General features: G+C 49.5%; 1 protein-coding gene across 4 annotated transcripts in view; it reads right to left on the bottom strand.

Annotated features, from left to right (window-relative positions):
• Nucleotides 1–14,277, bottom strand: part of Cyp4f39 (cytochrome P450, family 4, subfamily f, polypeptide 39) — a 73,256-nt gene that overhangs the window by 9,749 nt on the left and 49,230 nt on the right. For all 4 annotated transcript variants that reach the window (XM_006241092.3, NM_001399679.1, XM_008765183.4 and 1 more), the window contains 4 exons: nucleotides 6,327–6,380; nucleotides 5,574–5,701; nucleotides 5,265–5,389; nucleotides 2,438–2,705 (listed from right to left, as the gene is read on the bottom strand). In XM_006241092.3, coding sequence (XP_006241154.1) covers nucleotides 2,438–2,705; nucleotides 5,265–5,389; nucleotides 5,574–5,701; nucleotides 6,327–6,380 — 575 coding nt within the window. The remainder of the gene's footprint in view (nucleotides 1–2,437; nucleotides 2,706–5,264; nucleotides 5,390–5,573; nucleotides 5,702–6,326; nucleotides 6,381–14,277) is intronic.

Here is a 14,277-nt window from a genome sequence, read left to right as displayed (position 1 = left end):
TTTCTTGGAGCTGAGGACTGAACCCAGGGCCTTGTGCTTGCTAGGCGAGCGCTCTACCGCTGAGCTAAATCCCCAACCCCATCACTGCTTAATCTTAATGCTGCACAACTGTATTTATCGAGCGGTCTCTGACAGACATTTATCCTGCAAGATAGCCAACAACTTTGTCATCAGGTCTTACCAGCACCAAGATACAAGAGACAGGTGCTGCCATCGCCATCAAATACCCTGTAAGTGGCAGAGCCATGGCTGGAATCGAGAGCTATATCAAAAATTCCACACAAGAAGCTGAATGTGGGGGTCATACCCCTGTGATACCAGCACTAGGAAGATGGAGGCAGGAGGTCAGAAATTCAGTCATCCTCAGCTACACACGGATTTTGAGATTAGGATTGGCAAGATGAGACACTGCCTCAAAAATAAATAAAAAATAAAAATAAAGCAACAGACAAGGGAGGCTGGAAAGACAGCGAAGAGCTCACTGCTCCTGCTCTGGATTTGGTTCTCAGTGCCCACATCAGGTAGCTTACAACGGCCTGTAACTCCAGCTCCAAGGAGTCTGAACTCCTTCTGGGCTAAGGGCACTGGTACTCAGACACAAACGTGTACACATATTTAAAATAAATGTAAAAACAAGGGGCTGGAGGGAGGGTTCTGAGGGTAAGAGCACTTGCAGTACAAATATGAAGACTCGAGTTTAGATCTCCAACACCCATGTGAAAAAAGAAGAAAGGAAAGGAAGGGAGGGAGGGAGGGGAGGAAGGAGGGAGGGAAGAAAGGGAGGGAGGAAAAAGAGGGAGGGAGGGAAGGGAGGGAGGGGAGGGAGGGAGGAAATGGAGAGAGGGAGGGAGGGAGGAAGGAAGGAAGGAAGGAAGGAAGGAAGGAAGGAAGGAAGGAAGGAAGTCAGTCATGTTTGGGGTACACTAGGGACAGAGTCACACAGATCTCTATTTTTGGCTGAACAACCAAACTAGATAAAATGTCAAGACTCCAGTCCTGTGAGAGACTCTGTCTCAAGGTGGTAAGTCAGAGAGTAAAAGAGGAAGACACCAAACTTTCTGCTCTGGCTGCCAAATCCAGATGTGTCTGTATCGACACCCACACGCACACACACGTATATACATACCATACACATAAATCCACAGAAGAGTGAGTTGAATGATAGTGCACTTGCCTTGTACTCTTTATGCCCTAGCTTTCAGTCTCAGAACTCCAGTGACAACAAAAATAAGAGCATTGGGGCTGGAAGTTTGCTCGGTGGTTACAAGAACTGCTCTTCTAACGGATCCTCATTCACTTCCTAGCACCCGTGTGGACTGGCTTCCAACTATGTGTAACTCCGGGTATCTACTGCCCTCTTCTGGCCGCCATGGGCATTGGCACTTGTATACACATACCCACCAATAGACACGTAGTTAAAAACAAGAGTATCTGCACAGAACCTACACACATATTCTTGTATACTTTAATCCATGAGTAGGAAACAGACTAGCTGGGCATGGTGGCAGACATGTAATCTCACCATCCAGGAGGCTGAGAAGGAGGATTGAGGCCAACCTGAGAACTGGAGAAGAAAAGGAAGGGGGTGGGGATAAGTAGGTTGAGCTGGCAAGATGGCACTTTGACACCAAGCCAGGTGGACCTGAGTTTGATCCCTAGGACCAGACCCACGTGGTTGAAGGAGAAAACCAATTCCCAAGAGTTGTATTCTGACCTCCACAGGGGCTCTGTAGCAGGCATGTACACCCCATAAACAGAGAGAAACACACACACACACACACACACACACACACACACACACACACACACACACCACACACACAGAGGGGGAGTAGGAGAGGAGGGGAGAAGGAAGGGAAGAGAGGGGAAGGGGTAGGGAGGGGGAGGGAGAGAGGGAGGGAGGGAGGGAGGGAGGGAGGGAGGGAGAGAGAGAGAGAGAGAGAGAGAGAGAGAGAGAGAGAGAGAGAGAGAGAGAGAGAGAGAGAGAGAGAGAGATATCGAGATCAGGCTGTCCTGGATCTTGCTATATAGACTCCCCTGGCCTCTAACTCACAGGACTCTGCCTGCCTCTGCCTTTTGAGTATTAGGAGTAAAGGCAGGTACTACATGCTTGGCCAACCACCGTAATTAAAAATCTTTGTTTTAAAAGAAAGACGCTGTGCAGTCTCCAGTACAGAGCTTAATTGTTTTGACACCAGTTGGACTTGCAGTCGGCTTTCTTAAGTATACAGGGATATTCCACAGGAAAAACCACACGCTAGACCATAATGGGGCTCACTAAATTCAAAGGACTGAAGTACTCTGTTGTGATAGCTGAATGAGCCTTCCCACATTTATGAGCTACGGACCCCTTGCTGTAACCCCCCACAACTTTGAGCACTCAGTGCAATTCCCAGCCGGCCTCTAGGGGCAGGAGTCCGCTTCCACCAATTCTCACCTTGGCCAGCAGCAGCACGTCTATGAAGTCCAAGGTCTTGCCCTGCTTGGCCTTCAGCCATGCCTCGGCACCCAGCTCGCGCAGCGCCCGCCGCCGCTGCTGTATGACTTCAGTAGTGAAGTTGTGCACCGTGTCGCAGGCCTGGCGGAAGCGCCGCCCGTCGGCAGTGAGGTAGTAGATGAAATCCAGATAGTGATGCAAGCGGTATTGGCGCCGCACCACCAGAGCGCTCAGTTCAATAATGGAGGAGATGTAATCGCTCAATTTCCTGCAGAGAGAAGGGCTGTGAGCCACTTGTACGGCCCAGAGACACACGTGGGGCCCAGGGTCCGTTGCATAACGACAAACAGAGATCTTATATTAACCTTTTTTTTTCTGTTATGAGTATGCATGTTTGCCAGAGCGTATGTCTGTGCACCAGCTGTGTGCAGCGTCTGAAGAGACAAAAGGAAGTCTGATCCTCTGGGGCTGGAGTTACAGATGATTGCGAGCCGCCATGTGGGTGTCTGGAACTGGACACTGAGCTCTCTAAGGGCAGCAAGTGTTCTTAATAGCTGGGCCATCTCTGACCCATATATAGTTTTTTAAATCTATTCTCTCTCTCTCTCTCTCTCTCTCTCTCTCTCTCTCTCTCTCTGCGCGTGAGTGCGTGCGTGCGTGCGTGTGTGCATGGTGCTAGAGATGGAATATAAAGTTTTGTGTATTATTCAAGGCAAGCACTTTACCAACTGAGCTATATCAGCAGCCTTTCTTTCTCTCTTTCTCTCTCTCTCTTTCTTTCTTTTTTTTTAAGTGGAGTCTTATGTTGCCCGGGACGAACTCAAACTCACTATGTAGCCAAGAATGACCTTGAATTTCTGATTTTCCTGCCTTTAGTCACTTGAGTACTTGAATTACACCACCACACACGGCTTACTTTATTTAAATGCTTTTTGTCTTCTCATTATTTTATTCTTATATTTATTTTATGTGTCCAAGTGCTTTGCTTGCACACACATGCACCACATGTGTCCCTGGTACCCTCAGAAGCCAGGAGCAGATGTCGGATCCCTGGAACTAGAGTTACAGACGGTGGTGAATTGCCAGGTGGATGCTAAAGATCAAAGCCGGATCCTCTGTAATAGCATCAAGTGCTCCTACTCACTTAGACACCTCTCCGCCATGCCTTTATTATTAACCCCAGGGACAGGGGCTCCTGAGTGTGTGCAGGCAGGTGCCCTGCAAGGCCAGAAGAGTGCACCAGATCCCCCGGATGTGGAAGTACAGGTGGCTTTCAACTGCCCGTCACGAATGCTTAGGACCAAATTCTAGTCCTCCGCAAGGCACTATGTGCTTGTAACCTCAGCCCCATACCTGCTTTATTTTATCTTATTTTATTTTATTTTATTTTATTTTATTTCACAAGACCAGAAATGGAGTAGAGGATGTTCTACCTGAGAGACGCTGCTTCAGACCTGCCCCATAACGAATATTGAGGCATGAACTGAGTAATGTTATTTTACTAGTTCAGTCAACAAATACTCACTGAACGCTTTTCATACGCCAGGGAAACTGTCAAATCATTTTATCCCTAGAGCGTCTCTCAGAGTCAGATATTTTCACCTTTGCCTTACAAAGGACTGGAGGTTGTGGCTCCGTCCTGTAATCCCAACACGCAGGAGGTGGAAGCAGAGGGCTCGGGGGCCACCCTGGGTACCGTATGAAAGTCTGTGTCAGAAACCAGGAAGGTAGGACGGAGGCGTGACCCAGGCCTTAAGAGCACACGCTGCTCTCCCAGAGGATTCGGGTTTGATTGCCAGAGCCATGCTGGACCTCTCGCAGCTGCCTGTAACTGCAGCTCCAGATTGCCTGACACCTCTAGGTTCTATAGGCGCCTGCACGCATATGCACGTACCTATGCACAGACATAGGCGTAAGATTTAAAGACAAAGTAAAATTTTCATATGTATATATTTTTTTAAGGAAGGAAAGGAAGTGGGATAAGGAAGAAGAAAGGGGGATAAAGATGAAATAACAATACAGGAAGAAAAAGAAGAAAAATAACAATACATCAAGAAAAAGAAGAAAAATAACAATACAGGAAGAAAAAGAAGAAAAATAACAATACATCAAGAAAAAGAAGAAAAATAACAATACAGGAAGAAAAGAAGAGGAGGAGGAGGGGATAAGAGGGAAGAAAAGGGATAAGGAGAGGAGGAGGGAGAAGAGAAAGGAGAACTACGAAATGAAAGGAAGAGTTGGACATCTCTAGGCTATACCCTGTCTGTGGAGAAATGGGGAGAGAGTGTCTCCTGAGTGTTAAGTGCCGAGACACCGACATTGGTTTGCTTACTTAATTATGCATTTATATGTTCTTTGTTTTAATTTCTGTTTGTTTGTCTGTTGTTTATTGTTTGCTTGCTTGCTTGATTTTTAGGTAAGTTCTTCCAAGATGACCCAGGATAGCGCGAGCTAGCCTTGACTTAAAGCAGTCCACCCACCTCTGACTCCAGAGCACTGAGATCATGTGCCACCATGATGTCTGGGGTTTTTTGAGACTGGCTTTCAGTACGTTGTCCAGGCTTAACTCAAATTCGGCATCCTCTCACCTCAACCTCTCAAATGGCTGAGTTAGAGATCCTAGGCATGGACCAGCCCAAATCTCATTTAATCCTTTTAATAAGAGAACTGAAGCTGAGAGAGGTGATGTCACCTTGGGGGCCACCCAGAAAGAAATAGAAAGAAACGAAGGTGTCTTTCTGAGGGCGCATGGGTCCTAACTTGCAGCACAATAGAGACCAACCCCCCCCCTCCTCCCATTCCCACCCACCCTGGGGGCCAAACTTACTCCTGGCAGTCACTACTGTAACTGAACACACATTTCTGAAGGCTGTCCAGGGTCATGAGGCTGACGTGCTCGAACATGTCAAAGGAGGTCACCGAGCCCTCTGCCAGATGCCGCCGCCATTTAGCCTGTAAGGGAGACATGGCAACCAGGCATGAAAAGCACAAACCCCAGCTGCTCAGACAGGAGCCAAGCAGGATCCCCAGCGCCAACCCAGTTCATATGTAGTAAGGGACGCCCCGCCTCCAGCTCCATTCGCCCGCCTCACAAGATGAGGCCAACCCCTTCCCGAGACTCAGTCTTAGGACTCACGTGCATGATGTTCACGCTCTGGTTGAAAATCTTCATGTAGGGCTTCAGGATGTCAAAGTGGAAGGCAGGCGTGAGCAGACGGCGGTGCCGGCTCCATTTGTTCCCTTTGCTGATCAAAAGCCCATCCCCTGGACCCAGAAAACCAAGACTAGAAGCCTATCCCTGTTGAAGCCCTCCCAGGAAGCCCACGCCCTTCCCTCATTCCCTGCGCAGAGGATAATCGATCCGTAAGGCTCCATCCGGTTTCAGTATGAGCTGTGCTTCGAGCCCATTGGAAAACCACAAAGGAGGCACTGGGCCCATCTTCCCCCAACTGCCCGCTGGTGCCTGCTTTATGTGATCTCAGTTCATCCTGAGATTGAAAGGTTTTAGGAAGTCTAAGGCCATGTACTAGAAATGAAGGGAATCTCCAGCCCCAAGATACACACCAAGCAGGGCTTTTGTCTTTACTGGGATAGGAATCTGGGGAGAGGACAATGCTAGACGCCAAGGGATAAGGACACTCCCTGAAGAACTCGCCTAATGGGAAATCCATGGGGCAGAGAGATATCAGAACTATAAAAGCCAGTTTGGGATCAGATTGGGGGATGGGCAGCCATTATCCTTTTCTCTAGGCTAACGCTCAACTCTGTGTTACATTGTAAGGCAAACTGACTTACTTTCCCTACTCTGAGTCTCCAGTACTCTTATGAAGCAAGGATCCTTGTTTCCCACACCCGAAACTCCATCCTCCCGCCCCCCTTCAGCACTTACCTAACCAAGGTTTCAGGAAGCTATAGAAAAACTCATCCTTGGGCGCAATGGCAGCTGTGGAGAGAGGAACGGCAGCGATGGTTCTAGACCGTGTTGTGACCCTTGACCTCTGCTCGTGACTTTCTCCGGCCACTTTTCTGGGCTCCTGCCTCCCATCTGGCCCTACCTTCACACCACGAGTAATCTTACAGGATGCTCATCTGAACGTGAGTCTCTCCTGCTCAGACACCTCGCAAGGCTCGCTACTGCTCTTGTCGAAAGAGCTTGGAGGTAGCCATGGTGTGCATTCTGCTTGGACGTTATGCTTACAATCCAAGCCGCTGAGAGGCTAAGTCAGGAGGATCACTGTAAATTTCGGAACGGTGTTGATTATATACATAGTGAGTTCCAGGCCAGTCTGGGCTGCTGTGTAATAACAGCTTTTCTTGTGGAGGTAGGGGTAGGAAGGTTGTGCCTACAGGATAGCTCTGTGTGAAAGTGGCCTTTCCTCCCTGATGACCTGACTTTAACAACCTGGAACTCAGAAGGAAGAAGCTATCCTCTGGCATCCACATACATGATGTGGTACCTACTCATGATATCGAACACACACATGCATACACATATACATGTAGCAAACTAAAGAATATAAAACACAAACTTTAGAGAAATATCGATCTATCTATCCATCATCTATCATCTATCTATTTATCATCTACCTACCTACCTACCTACCTACCTACCTACCTATGTTTGTATTCGTAGGCACACACGCATGCCCTGGCACTTGTATGGAGGTCAGAGGACAACTTGTAGGAGTCAACACTCCCCTTCTATCTGGGTCACAGAGATCAAATTCATTTTGTCAGGCTTGCGTGCCAACGATCTCGTTTACCTGCTGAGTCATCTCATTGGCCCCAAATGTTGGCCTATCTTATATTAAAAAATAAAAAAAAATAAAAACTAATCAAATCAAATCAAGAGAATCCATTCTCCGCCCACCACTGCTGGCTCCGCCTCATCCGGTCCCTGTGTGCCTCTTCCACACAGCACACCGTTACTCACACATGCCAGGCTGCGTTCCCATAGGGAGGAGAACACCCTCTAACCCTCCCTGCTCTTTGTTATCAGCTCTGGCCATCTGAGTGGCAGCAGTCCTCCTACAGCCAGCCTGACTTTCCTTGTCTGTCTGCTCTGCTGGCCCCAAGGGGATCTAATCTTTCGGCACAGGCAGAGTCTTTGCCAAGCCACCCACCTGCCATTTTCATTTTCAAGGGCTCCTTTTCAAAGCCAGCAGTAATAGGCCCTGGTCTAGACTTTGCTCCAAGCAGACAGCTCCACCCTCTGAGCCCTCACCACTCTGCCACACAGAACCAACAACACAGAGTCTCTCTGCTCCTAAAGGTCAGGTGACCCTGGCGGCGGGGAGAGCGTGCCTGTGTTCCCCAAAGTTCTGATGCTGAGGTAGAAAATTGAAGTCAGCTTGTGAAACAGTAGTGAAACTCTTTCAGTTGGTAAGGCACTTACCTTGCAAGCACAAGGGCCTGAACTTGGTCCCCAGAACCCATATTTAAACAGTAACAACAAAGCCAATGAGAGAGTAAGCGGGCTGGTAAGATGACTCCCTGGGCAATGGCCAAGCTTATGGCCAAGCCTGAACACCTAAGTTCCCAAATCGGGTCCCACAGATGGAGAGAACCAACCCCTGTGGTTTGTTCTCTGACCTCGTCACATATGTCACATACATCACATACGTCACATACGCTGTGGCACTAGAGTGCCTCCACTCCCCTCTCCACATCCCAGCAGTGTGGGGATGGAGAGAAGCAAATGTCTGAAACTCACAGCAAGCTCCAGGCCAATGAGAGGTCCTGCCTCAAAAATAAAGTGGACAGAACCCAAGGAATGACAGCTGAGGTCATCCTCAGGCCTCCACATGCACACATGCATGTATACATACACCCCCAAGCCAATACACACACACACACACACACACACACACACACACACACACAAGCTGGATATTGCCCAATTCACAAGTTAGAGAACCAGGAAGGCCCACATTTTCCTTTTCTAACCCACGTGCACTAAGTTTTCTGGCTGGGTCTGGCTACCATAACAGTCAGGGACACTGACATGGCGGGTTTGGCTGAGCTGGCACTAATGAGGCAGGTCAGGGTGTCCCACAGCAGGGTATTGGAGTGAGTTTCCTGCCACTGATGGACACTGCTGCTTGTTTGTGACAAGTGCAAGCTCTGCAGTGAGATCCGGAAGGAACCCCATGTCACTGTGGGACACCATGCCCCCAAGAACTTCAAAGAGGAGGGTGCTATTCGTCACTACGAGGTTCAGAACGCCAGCGGATCCCAGATCTCTGCAGATGATCTCACAAAGACTGCTAACAGCGGAAACCCAGAGAAATCAAAGGCGAGGCAGTGAGATGGGCTTGGTGGTGACACCTGCAAGCTCAGGAGGAGGCAGGAAGTTCAGAAGTTCAAGGTCACCGTAAGCTACAGAGGAAGTTCAAAGTCAGCCCGGGACACCTGGGACTCTACCAAAACAAACAAAGCAAAACAAAAACCACCTTTCATTCGGTGAATGAATGAATCAAAGGGTGGGTGGATGACAGAAAAAAATGGAGTCGGGAAAGGGAAGATGGCTCTAAAAGTAAGAGCACTTGTGTAAGATAAGAACTGAGTGTTGGTCCCAGAACCCAAGGAAAAACAAATCATGGACCAGGGAGATGGCTCCTTGAGTTAAGGTACTTGTCACCAAGCCTAAAGACCTGAGTTAGATCCTCAGAAATCCCATGGTTAAGGAAGACCATCAAGTCTTGCAAGTTGTTCTCTCACCTCTGCGTATGTGGTGTGGCTTACATATACCCCAACACACCTACAAAACACATACATACATACATACATACATACATACATACATACATACATACCGTAATTATAAAAAACAAGTCAGACATGGCTGCGTGCACCTCTCACCCCAGGGCTGGAGAGTGAAAAGAGAATATCTAAGGCTCACAAGCCACCAGGCTAACTGAAGAACATCAAGCCCCAGGTTCTGTAAGGATATGCTCCTCGTATTATAAGTGTGCACAGTCACATATACATGTGTACACATGCATGTGCATACACATACACACATGCATACTTGTTTTTAATTTTAAAAGAATAAAGCAGAGAAAGGAAGGGAAGGAGAAATGGATATTGGATGGATGGATGGATGGATGGATGGATGGATGGATGGATGGATGGATAGTTAGGGCTGGTGGACAGATAGATGGGTTGACAGATGGGTGGATGAATGAGAAGAAGGGTAGGAATATGGATGGGTGGTAGATGAATGGTAGGTAGATGGATAATTGGGTAATTGGGTGAGTGGATGGATGGGTGGATGAATGTGTAGGGAGATGAATGAGTTGGTAGGTGGGTGGGTAAGTGGGTGAATGGATGACCAAATTGGTGAGTAATTTGATGTATAAACAGACAGATTGATGGATGAATGTAAAGATGGGTAGGCAGATAGGTGAGTGAATAGATATACGCATGGATGAATGTATGGGTGGATAGTTGAATAGGTGGGTGGGTGGATGGATGGATGGATGGATAGTTGAATAGGTGGGTGGATGGATGGATGGATAGTTGAATAGGTGGATGGATGGATGGATAGTTGAATAGGTGGGTGGGTGGATGGATAGTTGAATAGGTGGGTGGGTGGATGGATGGATGGGTGGATAGTTGAATAGGTGGGTGGGTGGATGGATAGTTGAATAGGTGGGTGGGTGGATGGATGGATGGATGGATGGATGGATGGATGGGTGGATAGTTGAATAGGTGGGTGGATGGATGGATGAATGGATGGATGGGTGGATGGGTGGATAGTTGAATAGGTGGGTGGATGGATGGATGGATGGCTTCATCCTCCTTGTACACCATAGAAAGGTTTGAGCGGACAGGCATCCAAGAGGAAATATATACACCCAATGTGACTCAGCCACCAATGAGCACTCTCCTGCATTGGCAAATGGTGTGCACAGTCATCCTTCATCAGCACAGCCCTTCTGTTGCCTTTCTGTGCCCAACCCATGCAAGGTGGTGCCAGTGACCCAAGCATGGCTCAGCTCCACTCCCTGCCTTCAGGAGCTCCTGGGTAGTGTGGGAAAGGGAAGGAGAGGTCCATGCCAGTCAAAAGGCAGAGAGTGTGCCAGGTGCTATGAAAGCTACTGGGTAAAGGCTACTGGAAGGCAGAAAGGCTTCCTAGTAGCAGAGGCACTGAAAGCTGGATGGCAGGATAGCCACCTCTTTCCTCTCTTAGTCTTGGAATCCAGGCTAAAGTAGTCAGGAAGTCTTACTGACACTCAGAGCTGGTTCAGTGCTGCCTGGCTCATATACCTGCCATTGGCCCTAGCACCATCTGCTTCTTGGTCCAGCTCTTGCTTAACTCTTGGCCTCATTTCCACGTGGGAATGCACACACCTTCCACTGCATCCAAGCCAGGGTACCTGAATTTCAATAGTACCTTCCAACATCTGTGCCTCTGGACTGGCGAGCCTCTCTATCTTGAGCTCTACACCTACCTAACTCCTACACATCCTTCAAAGCCTCACTTTGTTGACCCTTTTTCCAGGAACCTCTTTACTTTCCTATCCTCTGTCCCCTCCCCAACTCTATCACTGTCCCTCCATGATGGTCACGCTAGGCGAAAGAAACTGCCTCCACCAGGCTGGTAATGCCACATCAAAGGAAAGGGCTTCAGAAAGGTTCCTGCTACATGGTGCCCTATTCAGAGGAGCTCTCTCTCTCTCTCTCTCTCTCTCTCTCTCTCTCTCTCTCTCTCACACACACACACACACACACACACACAAAACTGGGGCCAGACTTCAGCCCTGCCACTACTTCTCATGTCAACCTAGTTAGACAGTTCACCATTCTGGCCTCCCATCTCACTTTTTTGTTTGGTTTTGTTTTGTTAAATTGCATTTACTTGTTTAAGTGTGTGTGTGTGTGTGTGTGTGTGTGTGTGTGTGTGTGTGTGTGTGTGTGTTGTATGCCAAGCAAGGTATGAAGGTAGAGGTGAAAAGACCACTTGCAGGAGTAGCTTCTCTCCTTCCATTGTGGGGGTTCTGGGTCTCCTCAGTCACCAGGCTTGGCAGCAAGCACTTTCCCTCCATCCTGATGCAGGGCAGCTGCTCCCCGAATCTGCACACTGGGTGTCAGTGACTGACGGACCAATAGTTCCTGACCCGTTACTCTGATTACAACGATCACTTATTGGTAGCAAACAGTCGTGAGAGGAAGACTCGGGAAGCCTGTCAGTGAGCAACGAACGCACAGCCATTTGCTGGAAAATGGCAAGAGAATTCCTTAGAAAGTAAATTATAGGGATAAGGAGTGTGGGTCAGGAGTAAGACACTTGCCCCACAAGTGCAAAAACCTGGGTTCAGGTCTCCTGGAACCATTTCAGGCCAGACGGGGTACCACTCCTACAGAGAGATGGAGGGAGGGATAGGTGAAGGTGCCTGGACAACAGCAAGGAACGAGAGACCCTGGACCCAGAAGCAGGTAAGGCTGCTTTCTCCCAAGCCCCACATTCATATACGTAAACATGCATACACAAATTAAAAAAAATATTTCTTAAACATCAAGTGGAGACTGGGTTCAGTAGCAGAGTGTTTGCCTACTGTGCTCAAAGCCCTGAGTTCCATGCCCAGTATCAGGGGAAGAGAGATAGAGGAGGGCCAGCAAGATGGCTCAGTGGCTAAAGGCACCTACACACAGGCCAAACAACCTGAGTTTGATCGCTGGGACTTACGTGGAGGAGAATTGATTCCTACAAGTTGTCTTCTGACCTACACACACACACACACACACACACACACACACACACACACGAATAAAAACAAAAATAAATCTTGTTCTGCATGTCAGGAGCTCTGAGAGAATCTCCCAGCAGCTGACTGAAACAGATGCAGAGACCCACAGCCAAACGATGGCCAAAGGTCGGAGTCTTATGAAAGAGTTGTGGGAAGAAGGATTGATAGCCCTAAAGGGGATAAGAACTCCAGAGGAAAATCGACAGACAACCAACCTGGACCCCTAGGAGCTCTCAGAGACTGAACCATCAGCCAAAGAGCACACACGGGCTAGAATGAGACCCAGCACGTATGTAGCAGTTATGCGGCTCAGTCTGCATGGCTGCCTTTTCTGGCCTCAGTGGAAGGAATGTGTCTAATACTACAAAGACTTGACGTGTCAGGGTCAGGGGGTGGGGGAACACCCAGGGAGTGCCCTACTCCTCAGAGGAGATGGGGAGAGGGGAGGAGGAGGGCAGCGTTTGGAATGTTAATTAATTTCTTAAAAGGTAAAATAAATGGACAAAAAGCAGGCTGGAGGCGCGGGGTCGGGGTGGGTGTGAGAGTACAGCCCCGTGTGTAAACGTTGCCAGCAGCACCATTCAAAGCAGCTAGCAGGTAAGTGACTAAACGAAGTTCGATCCATCTATACAATAGACCCTAAAAAGAGCACAAGATTGATCTGCACAATGGTGTAGATGAACCTGGAAGACAAGAGGCTGACTGAGGGAAACCAGACACCAAAGCGGCGTCTGGAAACCTCAAGTTCATCTGAGAGAAAGCAGCTTAGCGGGAGCCAGGAGATACAGCAGGGAGGAACCAGAGACCAATTTGCCTCACAGCACAAGCTCTCTGTGGGATGATGAAAACGCTTTGAAACCAGAGAGAGTACGTTGTTCAAACTTGTGAACACACCCAAACATCATGGTTCACCTACAAACGCCGCAATGTACACTGGGTCAGGTCTTCCTCAACACGGAAAGCCCTGTGTGGGGGCGTCCGGGGGAACCCTGGCTGTGGCAGGTGGCCACGCCCACGATGAGGGGCAAGAGGGCAGGAAGCTGTGGGGCCCCATTCCCCACTCCAGGCTGACTCGGCTCCATTCTGTCCCTCTCAGTTCCATCCTGCTGCTCTTATGGAAGCAGCCAGGGCTACAGACCTGAACAGGAAGAAAGAGCCAAGAGGAAACCAGCCCTGTTTGCCAAGCACCTGAGCACAGGTGAAGCTCTCTTTGTAGAAATTGGCCTAGGAACCTGATGGTGGGAGGAGAGAAGGGGGAGGAGGAGGAGGAGGGGGAGACGGAAAAGGAAGAGGAGAAGGAAGAGGAGGGGGGAGAAGGAGGAGAAGGAGGAGGAGAAGAAGAAAAAGGGAGGGAGAAGGAAGAGGAGGAGGAGAAGGAAGGGGGAGGAGGAGGAAGAAGAAGAGGAGGAGGGGGAGGAGGAAGAGGAAGAGGAGGAGGGGGAAGGAGGGGAGGAGGAGAAGAAAGAGGAGGGAGGAGGAGGAAAAGGAGGAAGAGGAGGGGGAGGAGGAAGAGGAAGAGGAGGAGGGGGGAGGAGGGGAGGAAGAGAAGAAAGAGGAGGGAGGAGGAGGAAGAGGAGGAGGAGGGGGAGGAGGAGAGGAGAAGGAAGGGGAGGAGGAAGAGGAAGAGGAGGGGAGGAGAAGGAAGGGGAGGAGGAAGAGGAAGAGGAAGAGGAGGAGGGGGAGGAGGGGAGGAGGAGAAGAAAGAGGAGGGGAGGAGGAGAAGAAAGAGGAGGGAGGAGGAAGAAGAGGAAGAGGAGGAGGGGGAGGAGGGGAGGAAGAGGAAGGGGAGGAGAAAGAGGAAGAGGAGGGGAGGAGGAGGAAGGGGAGGAGGAAGAGGAAGAGGAGGGGAGGGGGAGGAAGGGGAGGAGGAAGAGGAGGAGGGGGAGGAGGGGAGGAGGAAGAGGAAGAGGAGGAGGGGGAGGAGGGGAGGAGGAGAAGAAAGAGGAGGGAGGAGGAGGAAGAAGAGGGGGAGGAGGGGGAGGAGGAAGAGGAGGAAGAGGGGGAGGAGGGGAGGAGGAGAAGAAAGAGGAGGGAGGAGGAGGAAGAGGAGGAGGGGGAGGAGGGGAGGAGAAGGAAGGGGAGGAGGAA

Source organism: Rattus norvegicus, chromosome 7, assembly GCF_036323735.1.
Source record: "Rattus norvegicus strain BN/NHsdMcwi chromosome 7, GRCr8, whole genome shotgun sequence".
NCBI classification, from domain to species: domain Eukaryota; kingdom Metazoa; phylum Chordata; class Mammalia; order Rodentia; family Muridae; genus Rattus; species Rattus norvegicus.
The sequence above is the reverse complement of the archived record's forward strand: the minus strand, read 5'-3'. Positions and strand labels throughout refer to the sequence as shown.